Source organism: Nyctereutes procyonoides, unplaced genomic scaffold, assembly GCF_905146905.1.
Source record: "Nyctereutes procyonoides isolate TBG_1078 unplaced genomic scaffold, NYPRO_anot_genome, whole genome shotgun sequence".
Lineage (NCBI taxonomy): Eukaryota > Metazoa > Chordata > Mammalia > Carnivora > Canidae > Nyctereutes > Nyctereutes procyonoides.
Genome location: NW_026575140.1, coordinates 78,802,420 through 78,817,536, shown reverse-complemented (window position 1 = coordinate 78,817,536; position 15,117 = coordinate 78,802,420). Strand labels below are relative to the sequence as shown.

Here is a 15,117-nt window from a genome sequence, read left to right as displayed (position 1 = left end):
AATAAGTTGCTAAGGAAAACCAACAGGCAGATTTTTAAATAGGAATTTAAGAAATCTGGACGTGAAACAGGTAGTCAATAAATTTTAAAACCCTGTGGAAGGGTTCAGCAGATCAGATGCGAACGAGCAGGACGTCAACGTAAGGAAGTCAAACAGAATGAAGCGCAGAGATCTAAACAGATGGACTAGTGCAATGAAACATGAAGAAGGAAATGGAGAGTGTCCATCAGAATAGGACAGACGAAATGGAGGAGAAACAATATCCAGAGATACAGTGGCTGAGAAAAAGCACTTCTCCTCCGATCCAGGAAGCACGACGTGTCCTGAGCAGGATACATACTAAATCAAAACACCAGTCATCTCTGAACTGCTGAAGGGCAGCTACTCAGGTAACCTCCAGCAAACACCGGCTGGGTTGGAACTGCCAATAATTTAGAAACATGTTTCGCTTCTATTCAATATTAAATTGCAGAACCTAGGTAGTGTACTCAGTAAATACAAAGTTAAAAAAAGAGTGAAAACTGTAAGGGAAGACACCCAAGTATCCTGATTCACACCCAGCATAATTTATCTATCGTTGGTTATCTATCATCTCCTCTGAAGCTTCCCGGGTGTTATGGGAGGACAAAGATCGACCAAAGGAAGAGGCCGGCCACTCCGGATTGGTAGGTGGAGGGTTGAATAAGTCAGGGAAGTTACTTACAAAGCTCTTTTTTTTTTTTAATTTTGTTTATTGATTCATGAGATACACAGAGAGAGGCAGAGACCCAGGCAGAGAGAGAAGCAGGCTCCCTGCGGGGAGCCCGATATGGGACTGGATCCCAGGATTCTGGGATCATGCACTGGGCCAAAGGCAAACGCTCAACCACTGAGCCACCCAGGCGACCCTTACCAGGCTTTTCTTGAGCAGCCACAAGACAAGCCTGCTAGAATCGTAAAGGTTTGTGTAGAGGCCTTAACTAGGTTCAGACAGGATATTGTTCAGATAAGTCTCAACCTCACATCACGGTCTTAAGGCTGGGTCTCTGGGGCAGCTTTTGGGAGGGAAGGCAAGCAGAGGCACACTCCAAGGAAAGCAGGGTGGGGAGCCCCTGGCTGCAGGGGTCCAGCTCATAGGTCACCCAGCAACCACGTCCTCTCCATGACCTCCTCCACCGACATCGGAAGTCCAAGGCCATCTATGGACAAACCCTTAGAGCTAATGAGAACATTCCACAAGATTGTAGATGCAAATCAAAACGTAAACCTATAAAAACCACCTCTAGCCCAGCCACAAACATTTAGAGAAACATCGAGATATCTAAAACATTTGAAAAAATTTCCATTACAGTAGCAACAAATACTCTCCAGTACCTGGGAATAATACATTTGATAAAAATGTGCAAGACCTTTAAGGAGACAGTTACGACACTTTACTGAAAGACTTAAGACCTAAATAAATGGAAGAATAAAACCTATTGATGCAAAACAGGACAGTTCTCTCTGAAATTAATCTGTAAATTCAATGACATTTCAATCAAAATACCTACTGGATTGTTCAAGGAGCTCAATTAGTGGATCTTAAAAGTCAAGTGGAAGACCAAAGGGCCAAAACCAATCCAAACCAAGTGATGGCCAGACAGTGAATATTTTCTGCACAGGGTCTCTTTGGTTTTGCTTCTTGGTTTGCAGTCCTTCCAACCTTTCTTAGCTCATGAGCCATAGTTTGCCCATATCAAAGAAAGAACAATATTAGGGAAGATGGCTGGTAGAGCTTTTCCTATCAGATATGAAGATTTCTTACAGAGCTATTAAAGAACTTGATATTGACATAAGCATACAGCACGGACAACGAGAACAAAACCGAGAGCCTCCCAAATAGATCAATACATATATTCAATTTTCTGTAACTAATATATGACAGAAGCAGCCCCACAATTACAGAAGGAAAAATGAACTTTCTAATAAGTGGTATAAGGACAATGCCTTATCCATACGGTGAAGAAAATAAGAGCCCCCATCTCTCACACTAAACAAAGATAAATTCTAAGTGGATTTAAAGACAAGGTAAAATATGCAACTTGAAAATTCGATGAAAGGAAAATATAAGGGATCCCTGGGTGGCGCAGCAGTTTGGCGCCTGCCTTTGGCCCAGGGCGTGATCCTGGAGATCCAGGATCAAATCCCACATCGGGCTCCTGGTGCATAGAGCCTGCTTCTCCCTCTGCCTGTGTCTCTGCCTCTCTCTCTCTCTCTCTCTCTTTCTCTCTCTCTCTGACTATCATAAATAAATAAAAATTTAAAAAAAAACCTTTCCTTAAAAAAAAAAAAAAAAAGAAAGAAAGGAAAATATAAGACACTATTGTCATTACCTGAGGATAGAGCGGATTTCTTCAAATACCAGAGGCACAGAGTGGGAAGACGGATAATTTTCACAACACTATGTGTGAAGACCAATTGTTCATGACATGAATCCATAAGCAAAGTTTAGAGACAAACAAGAGACTGGGAGGAGATATTTTCAAGACGTGAAACCATCCAAGAAAAATCCTGGGTGGCTCAGTCAGATCAGCGGCCAGCTCTTGATTTTGGCTTGGGTCATGATCTCAGGGTCCTGGGATCGAGCCTTGTGTTGATCGAGCTCCATGCTCAGTAGGGAGACTGCTTCAGGATTCTCTCTCTTCCTCCGCCTCTCCCTCTCTAAAATGAATGAATAAATCTTTAAAAAAGAAAAAAAAAGAAGGAAAGAAAGTAGAAAGATCCCTGAGAAAAAGACATAGGTCAACAAGCAAAGAACAAATTACAGAAGCAGAAACCTATGCCACCTAAAAACTTATGAAAAGACGTACACCATCAGCAATAATCAGGAAAATGGATATGAAAGCAACTCTAAAATATCATTTCACACCCATTGGTGTGGCGCGACATTTTCACTGAACAACAGGGGGTCCTTAGATCCGTGTAGATAAATAGGAAGATTCATGCATTGCTAGTGGAAGGAAAAAAGAGAAACAACGCCTAGTCTTCTAGTCCCCGCTGCAAGGGCCACTCTGGTTTTCTCTTGGGAGCCAGAGGCAGAAGGAAATGCAGAGCTCTTCTGCAGACATCCTGGTTTCTGCGCTCCTTCCCTTTCCTTGGGTTCCCACCCCTGGGGACAAAAGTACTTATGTCCTTCCCTGTCTGTCCTCCTCCAGGTCTGACTATCTTGCCATCCCGTCAGAGAACAAAGAGAGCTCCGCGGTCCCCGTGGAGGAGTAAGAAGGGCGGGCCTGAGGTGATGTACCAGGAAGGGCAGGGAAGTGGCATCAGGATGGCTGCTTGTCAAAGTGGCTCTGTCCACCCACATCCAAGTGACTTTCAATCTGACCCCTTAGACTTCTACCCTACCCAGAGTCCCCACCCTCAGGGTATTTCTTTTCTTCAGTGATGCCCAGGTCAGGCCCTTCAGCTCTACGTCAAGCCCTTCAGAAGGTGAATTGCTTTGGCCTGAGGGTTGGAGCAACTTGGACTTCTTACCACAGCGACAAAAAGTCATCCCCCCACTCCCTCCTTGTAAGGACTGTGGATTTGGTGAGAGTCTTTGGCTGGGCTGGACGGGGCCAGGCCGGAAATTCTGAGTGAGTTGTTTTATCATTGGTAGGTGGTCTGGACACTGAAGGACTGGATATCCCAGGTTCAGTGCTGTCAACAGCACCAGGAGGGTGCCCCACGGGCCACATCGCTTCCCTTCTTGCCTCCCTCCTTCTATTCACTCATCATGCATCCGCTCACCTCTGAGCTTTCACCTCTGACTTCCTGACTCCATCAGACCTCTACACACCAGAAGACTTTGCCAGAACTGAGGAGCTTACATTTCTACACCGACTCAAGCTCGCCCTGTCCCAGCTTTCAAGCAAGGAGCTCCCATGCCAACTGGCCTTCTTCCCTGCGATCTGAATGACTTTGTACAAATGTTGGAGATGGCACATCCCTTTGTCCCTGACTGGCTGGAACTGGCTCATTCTTCACTGCTGCAAGTGAATGGATGTCTTAATGGAAGGAAGCAGGAATGAATAATTCGGGTTAAAATAAGAGTGTTGTGGTGTGGGATTCCTTGAAGTCAGTTTTTTCACATTCCTGGCCCACTTACTAGAGCATCAGAGCAAAGCATGCCTTTCTAGATTCTTCGGTGATAGAAAGTTTACTAAGCATGGACCACAATGTTCTCGGAACTTGGTATTCTAGGGCTAGATCCCAATAGGTCTCTCGAAGGCCTATGTTGGGCTCAGTCCTTCAAGAAGCCAAAGACAGAAGTGGCTCTTAAAAGTCATACAACGTGTTCCTAACCCTCTTAGGGTAATGTGCATTGGAACAGAAATTCCTACATTCTTCCTCTCAGAATTCCTGTAGATCAGTATTATTCCTCATTTTATAGGAGACAACTGGGCCTCAGACTGAGCTCAACTAAAGAGACTTCAGAGGATAAACTGAAGCATAGTAAGCCTGAGGTTGCTGCCCAGTTGAGACTTTCGGAGATGGGATCCTTTCGTTTTTAAAAAGATCTTGAAACTGGGCTTGGCCACGGCCATGCCTCTCTCACAAGCACAGGGGTGGAGTGCCCGGCTGAGGTTAACTGATGGATCCAGGTAACCGGAAGCTGGCCGAAAGGCACAGAGCAGGACATGGGGTACACTGGAAGAATTTCCTTAGGGAAAAGATTTGTGAACATGAAAAATCCTCCAGCAGGAGGTTGCATCTGGGAATATTTAAACTAAGAAATGTGCTTTTTAGTCTCAGATGGATGATGTGTGAATGAGTGAAGTGACAAGAAGGACAGATTCGGTGGCTTCCAAACATTTCACCCGTGAATCCATGATGTCTAGTTGTTGGGGGTATTTTTTTTTTTTTGTGGATTTGGGGAGAGCAGAGGCACGCTGAAAAAATTTTACCATCTCGTGTCATTTTAATTGAGTGACTGGTCCAAGGGTGATGTCCTTGAGCACCTAGGGAGGAGGAAGGGGGAGCCTGCTTTATGGGATATGAGAGCTTGTAAGTGGTGGGGCTCAGCGAGTGAGAGGTCCCTCAGACCTGGGGGGACTTATGGGGAAAGATCACACTCCGCTGGCGCTGGGCCTCACCCGACACTTTTTTTTTTTTCCCAACTCTTCCATCCTTAGGGGGAGTAATTGAAACAAGTCCTTGTTCACATCTACAAAGTCCAATTTTATTGAAGAAAATACTTGCAGTAAACTCAAGGCCTTTCTCAGCGGTGATTTTCCACACACTTCCTCTGACATAGGGGACAGAATATGGATCATTTTTCATGCTTTGCAGTTAGGAAGATGGGCGCAGATTGGTGTGAGGTCTCCCAGCCCCATGGCTGCGGGTGGCCGAGCTTATGGCAGCAGCTACTTACTACCAGCCTACCGTCCTCTTGCTTCTAGTAGATGATACATCTCACTCCGAATCAAGCCGTATGCATGATGGCAGCCTTTTTTTCTTTTTAAAAAGCCCAACCCAGGTATTTCCTAAGTGGTTTTTAATGAGCTCAATGGCACCTATCATCCTCCCCCCCGCCCCCGCCCTGGCCATTTATCTTTTACAAGGTATCTTCCCTCTTCTTTTCTTTTTCTTAACTTCTCCACCCTTCCCATCCTCAACTGTCATTAGAGCGATTTGGCTTACACAGTGCTTTCGTCTCTGCTACCTTAGTTCTCCTCAGCAGGCCCTGTGACGTGGGTATTAACTGATACCCAAGTAACAGATGAGCACACTGAGGCTGCCTGAGGCCGAGCAGCTTTACATCCTACCTTCCTACAGCTGGTTAAGTGGAGAGCTGTCTCACCTTCGCCTGTCTTGCATGTCCCGAGGTGTTGGACGTCTCTCACCCCAACCCCACTCGGCGGCTCCTCTGCCACTTTGCTTCTAGCAGCTGCTTGCAAGTGTGCTTTGAGGGTCTGTCTAGTTTTGGTTTTCTCCTTCTGGTTGGTTTGCACATCGCTCTTTCTCCTGAATTGCAACTCAACTCCTTCCTGGGAGACTTGATCAGGACTACAAAACTAAGGGTACTGTGATCCCCAACCTGCTCCAGATCCTCCCCACTCTCCATTTCTCCCCATATTCCTCAAGGACCCAGACCAAATGTGCATTGCTCTAGAAAATTCATCTGGCATGTTGTTCTTATTAAAGGGCTTAGAAATGTTCTCAAGGGCTACTATTAATTTAGGAACCCCATCTGTTGTCTTGGTGCTGGATATTTCCCATGACTGATCCCTAAATAACACTAAAGGCCAAGCAAGGCTGGGTCTGAATTTTCTTTTCCTACTGCTTAACAGCCAAGAACTTGATTGCTCAACTCAATTGGCGCTGTAGACACCCTGCCCTCCTGACCTTTACTGCCAGCTGAAGTCTTAGAGCACAAGCCCGACTCCTGCATGCTAATACCATTGACAGAGCCTGTCCCTACCCCAACCTTTATTTTCTATCTGTTTAAAGTCTTGATCCTTTACTTTCTCTGTCCCCCAACACCCCCACACCCAGATTTCTGATTCTCTGAGTTTCTGCTTTCTCTGTCTATGCCCAACTAGACAGGTTAGTAGGAAAGGACTTTTTCAAAGCAGGAATATGCTGAAGACACATGTACAGCAGTGAATGGTTGAGATAGTAGCCTCCTCCTCTCCCCACAAAACTACTAGATCAAAAAAGGAAAGCACACCCAACTCAGAATCTGTGAACCTACCTGACATCAGAGGGGAGAGGCTGTATAATTGGCATCTTTGCAGGAAGACTCAAGAGCCAGACACATTTCGGAGCAGATCTTGGTTCCCTTTCCCCCAGTTAACACAGAAGTGGAAAAATACACCAAAAAAAGCTTTCCTCTTCCCTCCTTTTGTAAATGAAATTCCCCAACCCAGTGAATTCACCTAGTCTCCGTGAGTGTATCTGAGTAGTACTGGTGTGTTCATCCTCCGATGTTCATCCATTCTGCATTTCAACATGCACTCTGTCTCGAGTACCAATCTGGAGCCTCAGTGTACCCCATGGCCTTAGGTCTGCGAAATACCACCATCCAAGGTCTTCCTAATCTCTGAAACTCCACTGTGGTAGGTAACTGGTGTTGAACTATCTTGAGTTTGTAGTAGGACCCAGTAGATAAGCACATGAAGCAAGTCTGAGTTGTGGTAGGTCAGACTTAAGCCCTACTATAGACCAGCTAAGCCCCAAATCTGGTAATAACCCCCTTTTCCCCTGAATCACCATCTGGCAAGAGCTGCATCTGATGGCAGTGTGTGTGATGGGGGGTGGCGGTGGGGCTGCGGAAGCACGAGTGCTTGCAGATTTGAGAAACACCATCAAACACAATTAGCAAACTCTTGCACCTGATGGATCTCTTTGCCCCATTGTCACCTTCATACTGCTTGTTCTCGGTTTCCCCCAGCCAACCTTTTCCTGAACTCTAGAAATGTTGTTCCCGATCACCCAAGCTCTCCACAACCTAATGCCAGTATGTAGTGTTTTCCAGGAAATACCCTGTTTGTGTCAATAAAGTGTCTCTAAATGCAGCTTGCTCTGGTTTGGCTCTGCTGTGTGTACCTGCTATGCATACTATGGCTCCTACCTCCCTCCCCAGTCTGCATCAATTCCTGAACTCACCATCGATGGATATTTTCCCAGAGAACGAAAAATGCAGTTAATAGTCTAGAATTAAAAAATATGTGTGATATAGGCTTCCTTCTCTTCCTTCCCTCCCCAAATACAAAGGAACACAAGAGTCACCTTTCTTTCCTCCTGCCTGACACTAAGTAGTTTCCCACCAGGTGGTGAGGAGATAACTCTAAGGAAGACCTAACAAGGGGAGAGGCCAGACCCCCGACCAGTCTAGGCTAACAAGGAAGGCAACGCTGTTTCTCAATGTCCACATTCCTGGAAGCGCCAAGGCACAAAAGGGAAAAGTTAAGAAACTATCCTTGGGATTCACAGCATATGATAATATACTCCTATAATAATAGTACAGGTTGGGGTGCCTGGGTGGTGCAGTCGGTTAAGCATCCGACTCTTGGTTTTGGCTCAGGTTGTGATCTCAGGGTCAGGAGATAGAGCCCCAAGTCGGGCTCCACACTCAGCATGGAATCTGCTTGAGATTCTCCCTCTGCCCCTCCTGCTCTAAATACATAAATCTTTATTATTTTAATAATAAATTTACTTTTTATTGGTGTTCAATTTGCCAACATACAAAATAACACCCAGTGCTCATCCCATCAAGTGCCCCCCTCAGTGCCCGTCACCCATTCACCCCCACCCCCCGCCCTACTCCCCTTCCACCACCCCTAGTTTGTTTCCCAGAGTTAGGAGTCTTCACGTTCTGTCTCCCTTTCTGATATTTCCTACCCATTTCTTCTCCCTTCCCTTCTATTCCCTTTCACTATTATTTATATTCCCCAAATGAATGAGACCATATGTTTGTCCTTCTCCGATTGACTTATTTCATTCAGCATAATACCCTCCAGTTCATAAATCTTTAAAAACACACACATCTGACTTTATCAGGCTGCCTTCCTTCCCAGGAAAAGGCGTCCTATATGTTGAGCAGATGGCTGTGCATATGTGTATGAGCATGCCTACACACACACACACACCTCTTGGGCCTTGCCCTCACCATATCCGGGAGAACCAAAAACATTTGGGATGATGAGCACTATGAATCGAGCAATAAACACGCACACACCATTTATTATTTGTAGTTCAATACTTTTTTCTTTTAATTCATACTGTACTTCCATGGCTCTAGCTACTTTACATTAAGATTTGGCTGGGAAGCCGTTTATGGTTCTAGGTAATAGCAGTTAAGTTTTCAGACCTTGCGCACAGCGCCAGGCAAAGTACAGTTATAGATCCAAATACACGTGGCCAGACAACTCGACTGCAATCAACCTGTGTTCTTTCCCATATATGGCCCAGTGCAGGTGTTGGGGGCTGCTCCCTCTGCCTTGCCCCACTCCACCCCTTGTTAGGATTACCCAGGGGCCACTAGGGCCTCTGACCCATCTCTCCCCACCTTGGAGTCTAGGTTGAGTGTGGGGGGGAAAAGCACCATGGGTTTGGGAAGATGATCTGGTCCATGCAGAGAGTGGTCTGGCCCTAGAGTGCAGGATAGGGAAATGTGGGGAGCCACACTACTATTGGCAAAAAATGGTTGCTTTTGTTACGCCTTCTCAGCACATGGCACCCAAGCCCAGGGCCAACTCCCCAGACAGAGCCAGCTGTCTTGCCTGGAGCAGAGGCCACCATTTTGCTTCTGCAGTGTCTCACTGTGTTGAGAGAAGCAAGGGGACCAAGGGGCAGAGATGACAGTATGCTTTTCGCTTTCACATGTCGGGTAGATCGTCTGGCATCAGCTCCTCTTGGCAGGCAAGATGCTTCTCGCCAGCAGCCAAGGCTCCAATCCAGGCTCCCAGGCCTGCTGAGGACCTCAGGTCACAACAGAAAACAATGCCCAAGACCCCTGAGCTGTCGCACAGACCACCAAGACAGGGAGCTGGCTGGGCCCGTCACAGCCATGGCTGGAGCAGGAGTGAGGTAACAAGGCTGGGCCGAGAGGTGGGAAGGGGCGCTCTCTACACCTTGTGCAAATTCCCATTCCACATTAGGGAAGCAGGGGCGTTAAGAGACGGCCTTCCAGAAAAACGCTCCACTCGGACCCAAAACGCATCTTCTGGAAGAAAACATAGAGGTGGAGGAAGTGGGGCCAGCCTGCTGGAGGTTGGGGGGTGAGGATAAGGATGTCAAGTGGTGGATGGGATGATTGTCCCACAGCCTAGAGACAAGGGGTGGGGGAGGAGAGTCAGGAAGACAGGTTCTCAAGTTTGCTACTGGAGTGGGCAGGTGGGGTCCGGGGGTGTGGGGAGGGAGATCACAGCCCTGCCACCCGGGGGCCCTAGGGAGGAAGGACTGGCTTTGGCTGCCCTGCAGAGCTAAAGCAGCAGCATAGTATGGCTACAGAAAGCATCCTTCTGAGACCACAAACAGTCCAGAAAGATTCTTCCCTTAATCCTTTCTCCAAAATTACACCCTAGAAATGCTGCCCGAAAACGATTTAGACATGGTCCAAGCTTGGATCAGGGACAGGAACACGGAGAGAAGCCACTTCTAGCCAAGCAAGCATCCCTCCTGAGGTTTCTTGATCCCTCTCTCCCCACTCCTATTATCCCAGGTTCTTAGGGTCAGTGCTCTAAGGCAACCCAAGGATTTTAGACAAAGCTTCACAATTAATCCAAACCCCAATAGGGTTTGGACTGAGCCAGAAGAGAAGTGCTATGGCCAGGAATGACTTCTCTCCAGTGTTTCTTCTAGTGAGGAGCAAGGATGGACACATGAAAGGCTTCACTGCCTAGAGACAAAAGATGAACTTCATCCAAGATGGTGCCCTTCTTGCCATCATCTTCCTCCTAGTTTAGAGAATGTCCCTTCCCAAACTAAGACTAGGCCAACAAAGGAAGAAACACCTTCCCACGTTAATACTGGGGAATACAACAAAGTTGATCTCCCTCTCTCTACCACACTAGGCCTCCCTAGTCCTGCTGGCCCATAAAGAAGAAAACTTAACTACCCTGGATTTCCTGGGAACCCTGCTGCTGCCCTGCTACTCATCTAAATGCTTAGATTACCCTCCAAGTTTGAGAAGGCTCTATCCTGCCAGTCTCTGACCCAGACTCCGAGACAACGCCCGCGCTAGAATGTAGCTTAGAGATGGTCTAGCCTAACCCCCTTCCTGTTACAAATGAGGATACTGCAGTTCAGGGAGGGCAAGTGGCTTGTCCATGAGCAGAGCCAGGACTCATGCCCAGGTCTCCTAACCCAGCCCTGTGCTCTAACGGAGAGCTTTAAGTCGCTGATCTTGCTGCTCTTGTCCCAGGGAGGTGAGTGGGGGAGAGAGGAGTTGGAGACATGAGTAGGTGCTCCAAGGCCAATCCTGTTAATTCCTTCAAGTACGGTGGAGTGAAGTAGAGACCCCACAGCTCTTCTCCGCCTGGTTAGAGACTCTGCAAAATCTCTTGAGTGCAAGCTCTCAAATGGGACCACAGGAATCCTCAAAGAATGATTCCCACGTGACCAGTTCTCACATGAACAAAAATAAAGCGCTGTCTGGAAGAAAGAGCATAAAGGGTGGTAGTTTTAATGCTCCCAGGCACAAGTCAAGTTGCCGGGCTTGAGCTGCAATATTATTTATCAGTTTTACTCCCAGACTTCTCTGCAAGGGTGAGTTTCCTTGGAAAAGTTATTGAATCAGGGGGGAAAGCTTTTGTTTGAGAGTGAACAGAGGTGTTGGGTTTCTTCTTGGTTTGAAACTTTATAGCATTATTAGAACAGAGAGCACCCACAAGAGATCCACGATTCTTAGGAATGAGGCCAACCAAGGGGCCTTCTCCATGTGTACACACTGCCTCCCAGGTTCAAATCCCCCAGAAATCATGAGTTTCTTGGACACACTAAGTACCTTCCCTCCCTGTCACCTACTTCTCCCTGGAATGGCCAAAGAGGTAAAGCAAGAGCACAATTCTGTGCAGCCAGGTCCAGGTCCAGCACTTTACTCCCAGCAGAGAACCCTTTGTAAGTCACCCAGAAGGTCCCACCATGGGACCGTCAGCAACTGAACAGTTTCAATAAATATTTAATTGCATATGGGATAAATTAGAGAATTTATCACTTCGGCTTTCAAAAGTTTGAGTGTAATTTTGGCTTCTGGCTACTGCAACACGAAAATCTCTAGCAGCCTTCACTGTTTGTCCCTCTTTGGCCCCAGGGCCCATAAGCCCTGACTCTCACCAGGGTGTCTCTTAGTCAAAGTCCTGGACAGAATGAGTAGTGACCCACTGACCTGTGGGCCCATGCACCCTTCACGAGGATTACATTCAACTCCATCCCTCATGTCTCCTTTCCCAGAGGAGGGGTATCCATCCTAGCTGATTCCATGGAGCCTTCTCAGCCTATTTCCCTAGGGCGTGTATATCTGTCTCTCATCCTGCCCTTGGGGTAATAACAGTTCTCAGGTAGACTGAAAAGTCAACAACTTGTCTCTAATGTCATAGTGGGATGCTCAGGCTATACCAAGAGAAGAACAGGACTTGCTCTTCTTTTGGGCTAAAGCAGTGATAAAGTCTTCCTTTCCTTCAGCCCCTCACTGCAAGAGGTCCCCTAGTAGAACGAGCAATCTAGAAGAGTTTTCCTAGCCAAACTGGTACAATCCTTACCCCACTAAGGATCTGTGAGCTCTGTCTGGGGCTGGCAGGACTCCTCTGGTCATTATGTGGAGGGGTAGCAATTAGTGAGGGAAAAATGGTAACCGTGGCCAGAAGGGCCCCAGGAGGTCAGACAAACGCAGCGGCTCTAGCGAGCCAACTCCAAAATGGCCCTAGGATGACTCAGTTTCCTAACCTAAGGTCTTCTTTCTCCTCTTTCGGGATCTCATACATCTCTGAGGCCTGAGACCAGAGAAGGTTTTGCACCCCCTTTGCCAGAACTCCCTCTCTCAAGTCTGAGTAACAGGATTTGGAATGGCCTCTGTGGGGCAGAGATTCTCTCTGCCTTTTCGCACCTTTGCCAAATGCATTCCCTCCGAAAAGCTAGGCCTAGGTCTTCTAACATGTGCAGACTGTGTCTTGGTTGTCTCGCTTCACCAAAGCTGGATCCTCCCTGAGCGTACATGATGCTGGCAGCCAAGTGAGCGCCTGGATATTGGCGCTCACCACTTACACTGCGCTCCGCTCCGTGTGAACCCAGGATCCCGCACGATGCTAGGGCGGCACTCACTCTCTCAAACCCCGGACGTCCCTAGGACACCCTGATTCATCCTGGAAATCAAACTGACAGCTCAAAATTTAGGAATTAGAGCCACAGGCCCGACCTGCTCACAACCACTTAAAAAGGGGGTTTAACAGGATCAAAAATGCTCCATCCTGGCTAATAAACAATGTGCTCTTAGGCACAGAGAAAAAATAGGGCTTTAGGCACTAAAAAGTGACACTTAACCCAGATCCAGCCTGGGAGAAGACCAGAGAGAAGGGGAGGGGTGGGAAAGGAAGAAATTCCCAGCCCTTATGGGGTCCATACCCTTACAGGGGTGAGGGGAAGGTGCAGGGGTGATTGTGGGGAGGAGAGGGACACCATTCCGCACACTCGTCCTCGGGAGCCTGCAGCTACAAAGCCCAATCTCGCAGGGGCAGCCTTCCCAGCCTTCCAGCCCTCCGCCTGACTGGGGGCGCATGGTCCAGAGAAAGGGGGGTCGGAGGGGCTGGGGGGGGCTCAGGAGGCAGAGTTTAGATTGGGCACCTGCCTTTGATGCTTCCTGTTCACAAGAGAATACCTGGGGAAGCGTGGGGAAGGGAAGAAAAGATTCTCTTTTATTTTGGAAACAAATCAAGAGGGGTTTTGGGAACGAAGCACCTTAAGCCCCTGGAGACTTGGGAGACCCCGGGGTCTTCACAGGTGTAACTTTGGCTCGACAACGTTTCCCTTCTCAGAGCCAGGAACGGCCAGCGAGGGGAAGGGTGGGGGGGACAAGGGGGGGCGGGTTGGGGATGGGGGAGGAGGATCAGGGGAGGTCGGTGCTGAGAAGTGGTCCCTGCCCTCCTCGGCCCCTCCGCCGGCCAGCACAGGAGGCGGTCCCGCTCCTTCTCCCTGGTACATAGGCATTATCTCTTTTTAAAATCTGTATATAATATATATATATTTATATTCTGTATATATATATATTTATATATATATATTTATATGATCTATGTACACGTATTGCACGGGCCTCTTGCAGCTGCCCCTCTTCCTGCCTGGTCAGTGATAACGGTTCCTCTTCTCTTCATTTTCGGATGTGTAGTCACGGGACCTGATGCCGTTCTGAAGGTTGATGAGAGAGTCCTTCATCTGTAAGACAGGGAAGCCCACCAGCCCCGGGTACGGGCCCTCAGTGGGCTCCTCCGTCCAGCAGGTGCCCTGGCTCGCCAGCGGGTTCGAGGGAGCCTGAGACGGGGGATCCCATAGGACACGGTCTCCGGGAGAAAGGGGAGAAAGGGGGCAGCCAACCTAGCAGGCACTGGGAACCCCCAGGGTGGGGTTCGCTGTGTCCTAATGATGGGTGGCCTCCGTGCTGCTAAATGAAGAATTCTCTCTCTCTCTCTCTCTCTCTCTCTCTCTCTCTCTCTCTCTCTCTCTCTAAACCAAAAACTTCTCTCAGGGCATTCGATTGCTCTAAGGGCCCAGAGGAGCTGCCTCTCATTCAGTGTGGCTTCCCCGTCGCGCCCAAGGAGACCGCACTCCCATCTTTGTGCATTTTGCCACCTTGTTCCCCCCCAGCCCGGGGCTCTGCTCTCCTGCCGATTCCAATCTCCCCCATCGTGGGCCCAGAACACGTCCCAACTTTGGCTCATCATCCTCTTTCTTTTTCCTGGCTGCTTGGAAACCACTCACTGGGACCCTGCACCAGGGTCAGCTCTAATCGGTTCATGTGTTTAGATGGCAACATACACCCTGGGTGACAAGCAGAGAAGTGACAACTGAGCAGGCTTCTAGCTATCTACCCAGATCCTGGAATTAACCTTGACTGAATTTCTTAGCCCACTGTAAGAAACAGCCACACTGACATTGTCAGGTCATGGCAAAGAGTCTAAACGGGCCCTTCATACCCCAACACATTTAAATACCGTCTCCAAGTGAGCTGCTCTGAGACATCACAACACCGTTAAGGTCTCATGGGCACATGGTCATGGATTTTGAGATCCTCTAGTCTCTCTGTTTAGTCTACAGGTTTCTTTGTTCTCTCTGGTTCTTCTACAAACCCTCTGCTCCAAAGGGATCTGCTGTTTCTCTTTTAGAAGTTGCTTTAAGGGGCACCTGAGTGGCTCCGTGGTTGAGTGTCTGCCTTTGGCTCAGGTCGTGATCCTGGGGTCCTGGGATGGAGTTCCATATCGGGCTCCCTGCAGGAAGCCTGCTTCTCCCTCTGCCTCTGTCTCTGTCTCTCTGTGTGTTTCTCATAAATAAATAAAATCTTAAAAAAAAAAAGTTGCTTTGAAAGAGAATGAATCAAAACACCTGCCCTGACGCTTACAGAGTTGAGTCCACCGTGCTGTAAATCTGACCACCCCATGCTCACCGTTATAAGGGGTCCCATCC

General features: G+C 48.1%; 2 protein-coding genes across 9 annotated transcripts in view; one reads left to right on the top strand and one right to left on the bottom strand.

Moving 5' to 3' along the window:
* SCN3B (sodium voltage-gated channel beta subunit 3) overlaps nucleotides 1-15,117 on the top strand; it is a 36,539-nt gene that overhangs the window by 16,825 nt on the left and 4,597 nt on the right. The window contains exon 6 of one of the 3 annotated variants that reach the window (XM_055306288.1): nucleotides 5,136-7,520. The exons of 1 other annotated variant lie outside the window; for it this stretch is intronic. In XM_055306288.1, the coding sequence (XP_055162263.1) occupies nucleotides 5,136-5,148 (13 nt within the window). In that variant the 3' untranslated portion in view covers nucleotides 5,149-7,520. Of the gene's footprint in view, nucleotides 1-3,173; nucleotides 7,521-15,117 lie in introns of those variants that run through there. One more of the 3 variants, XM_055306287.1, reaches the window with a different exon arrangement.
* The window catches only part of GRAMD1B (GRAM domain containing 1B), a 179,728-nt gene continuing 173,310 nt past the window's right edge, over nucleotides 8,700-15,117 (bottom strand). For all 6 annotated transcript variants that reach the window (XM_055306281.1, XM_055306282.1, XM_055306283.1 and 3 more), the window contains one exon: nucleotides 8,700-13,872. In XM_055306281.1, the coding sequence (XP_055162256.1) occupies nucleotides 13,783-13,872 (90 nt within the window). In that variant the 3' untranslated portion in view covers nucleotides 8,700-13,782. The remainder of the gene's footprint in view (nucleotides 13,873-15,117) is intronic.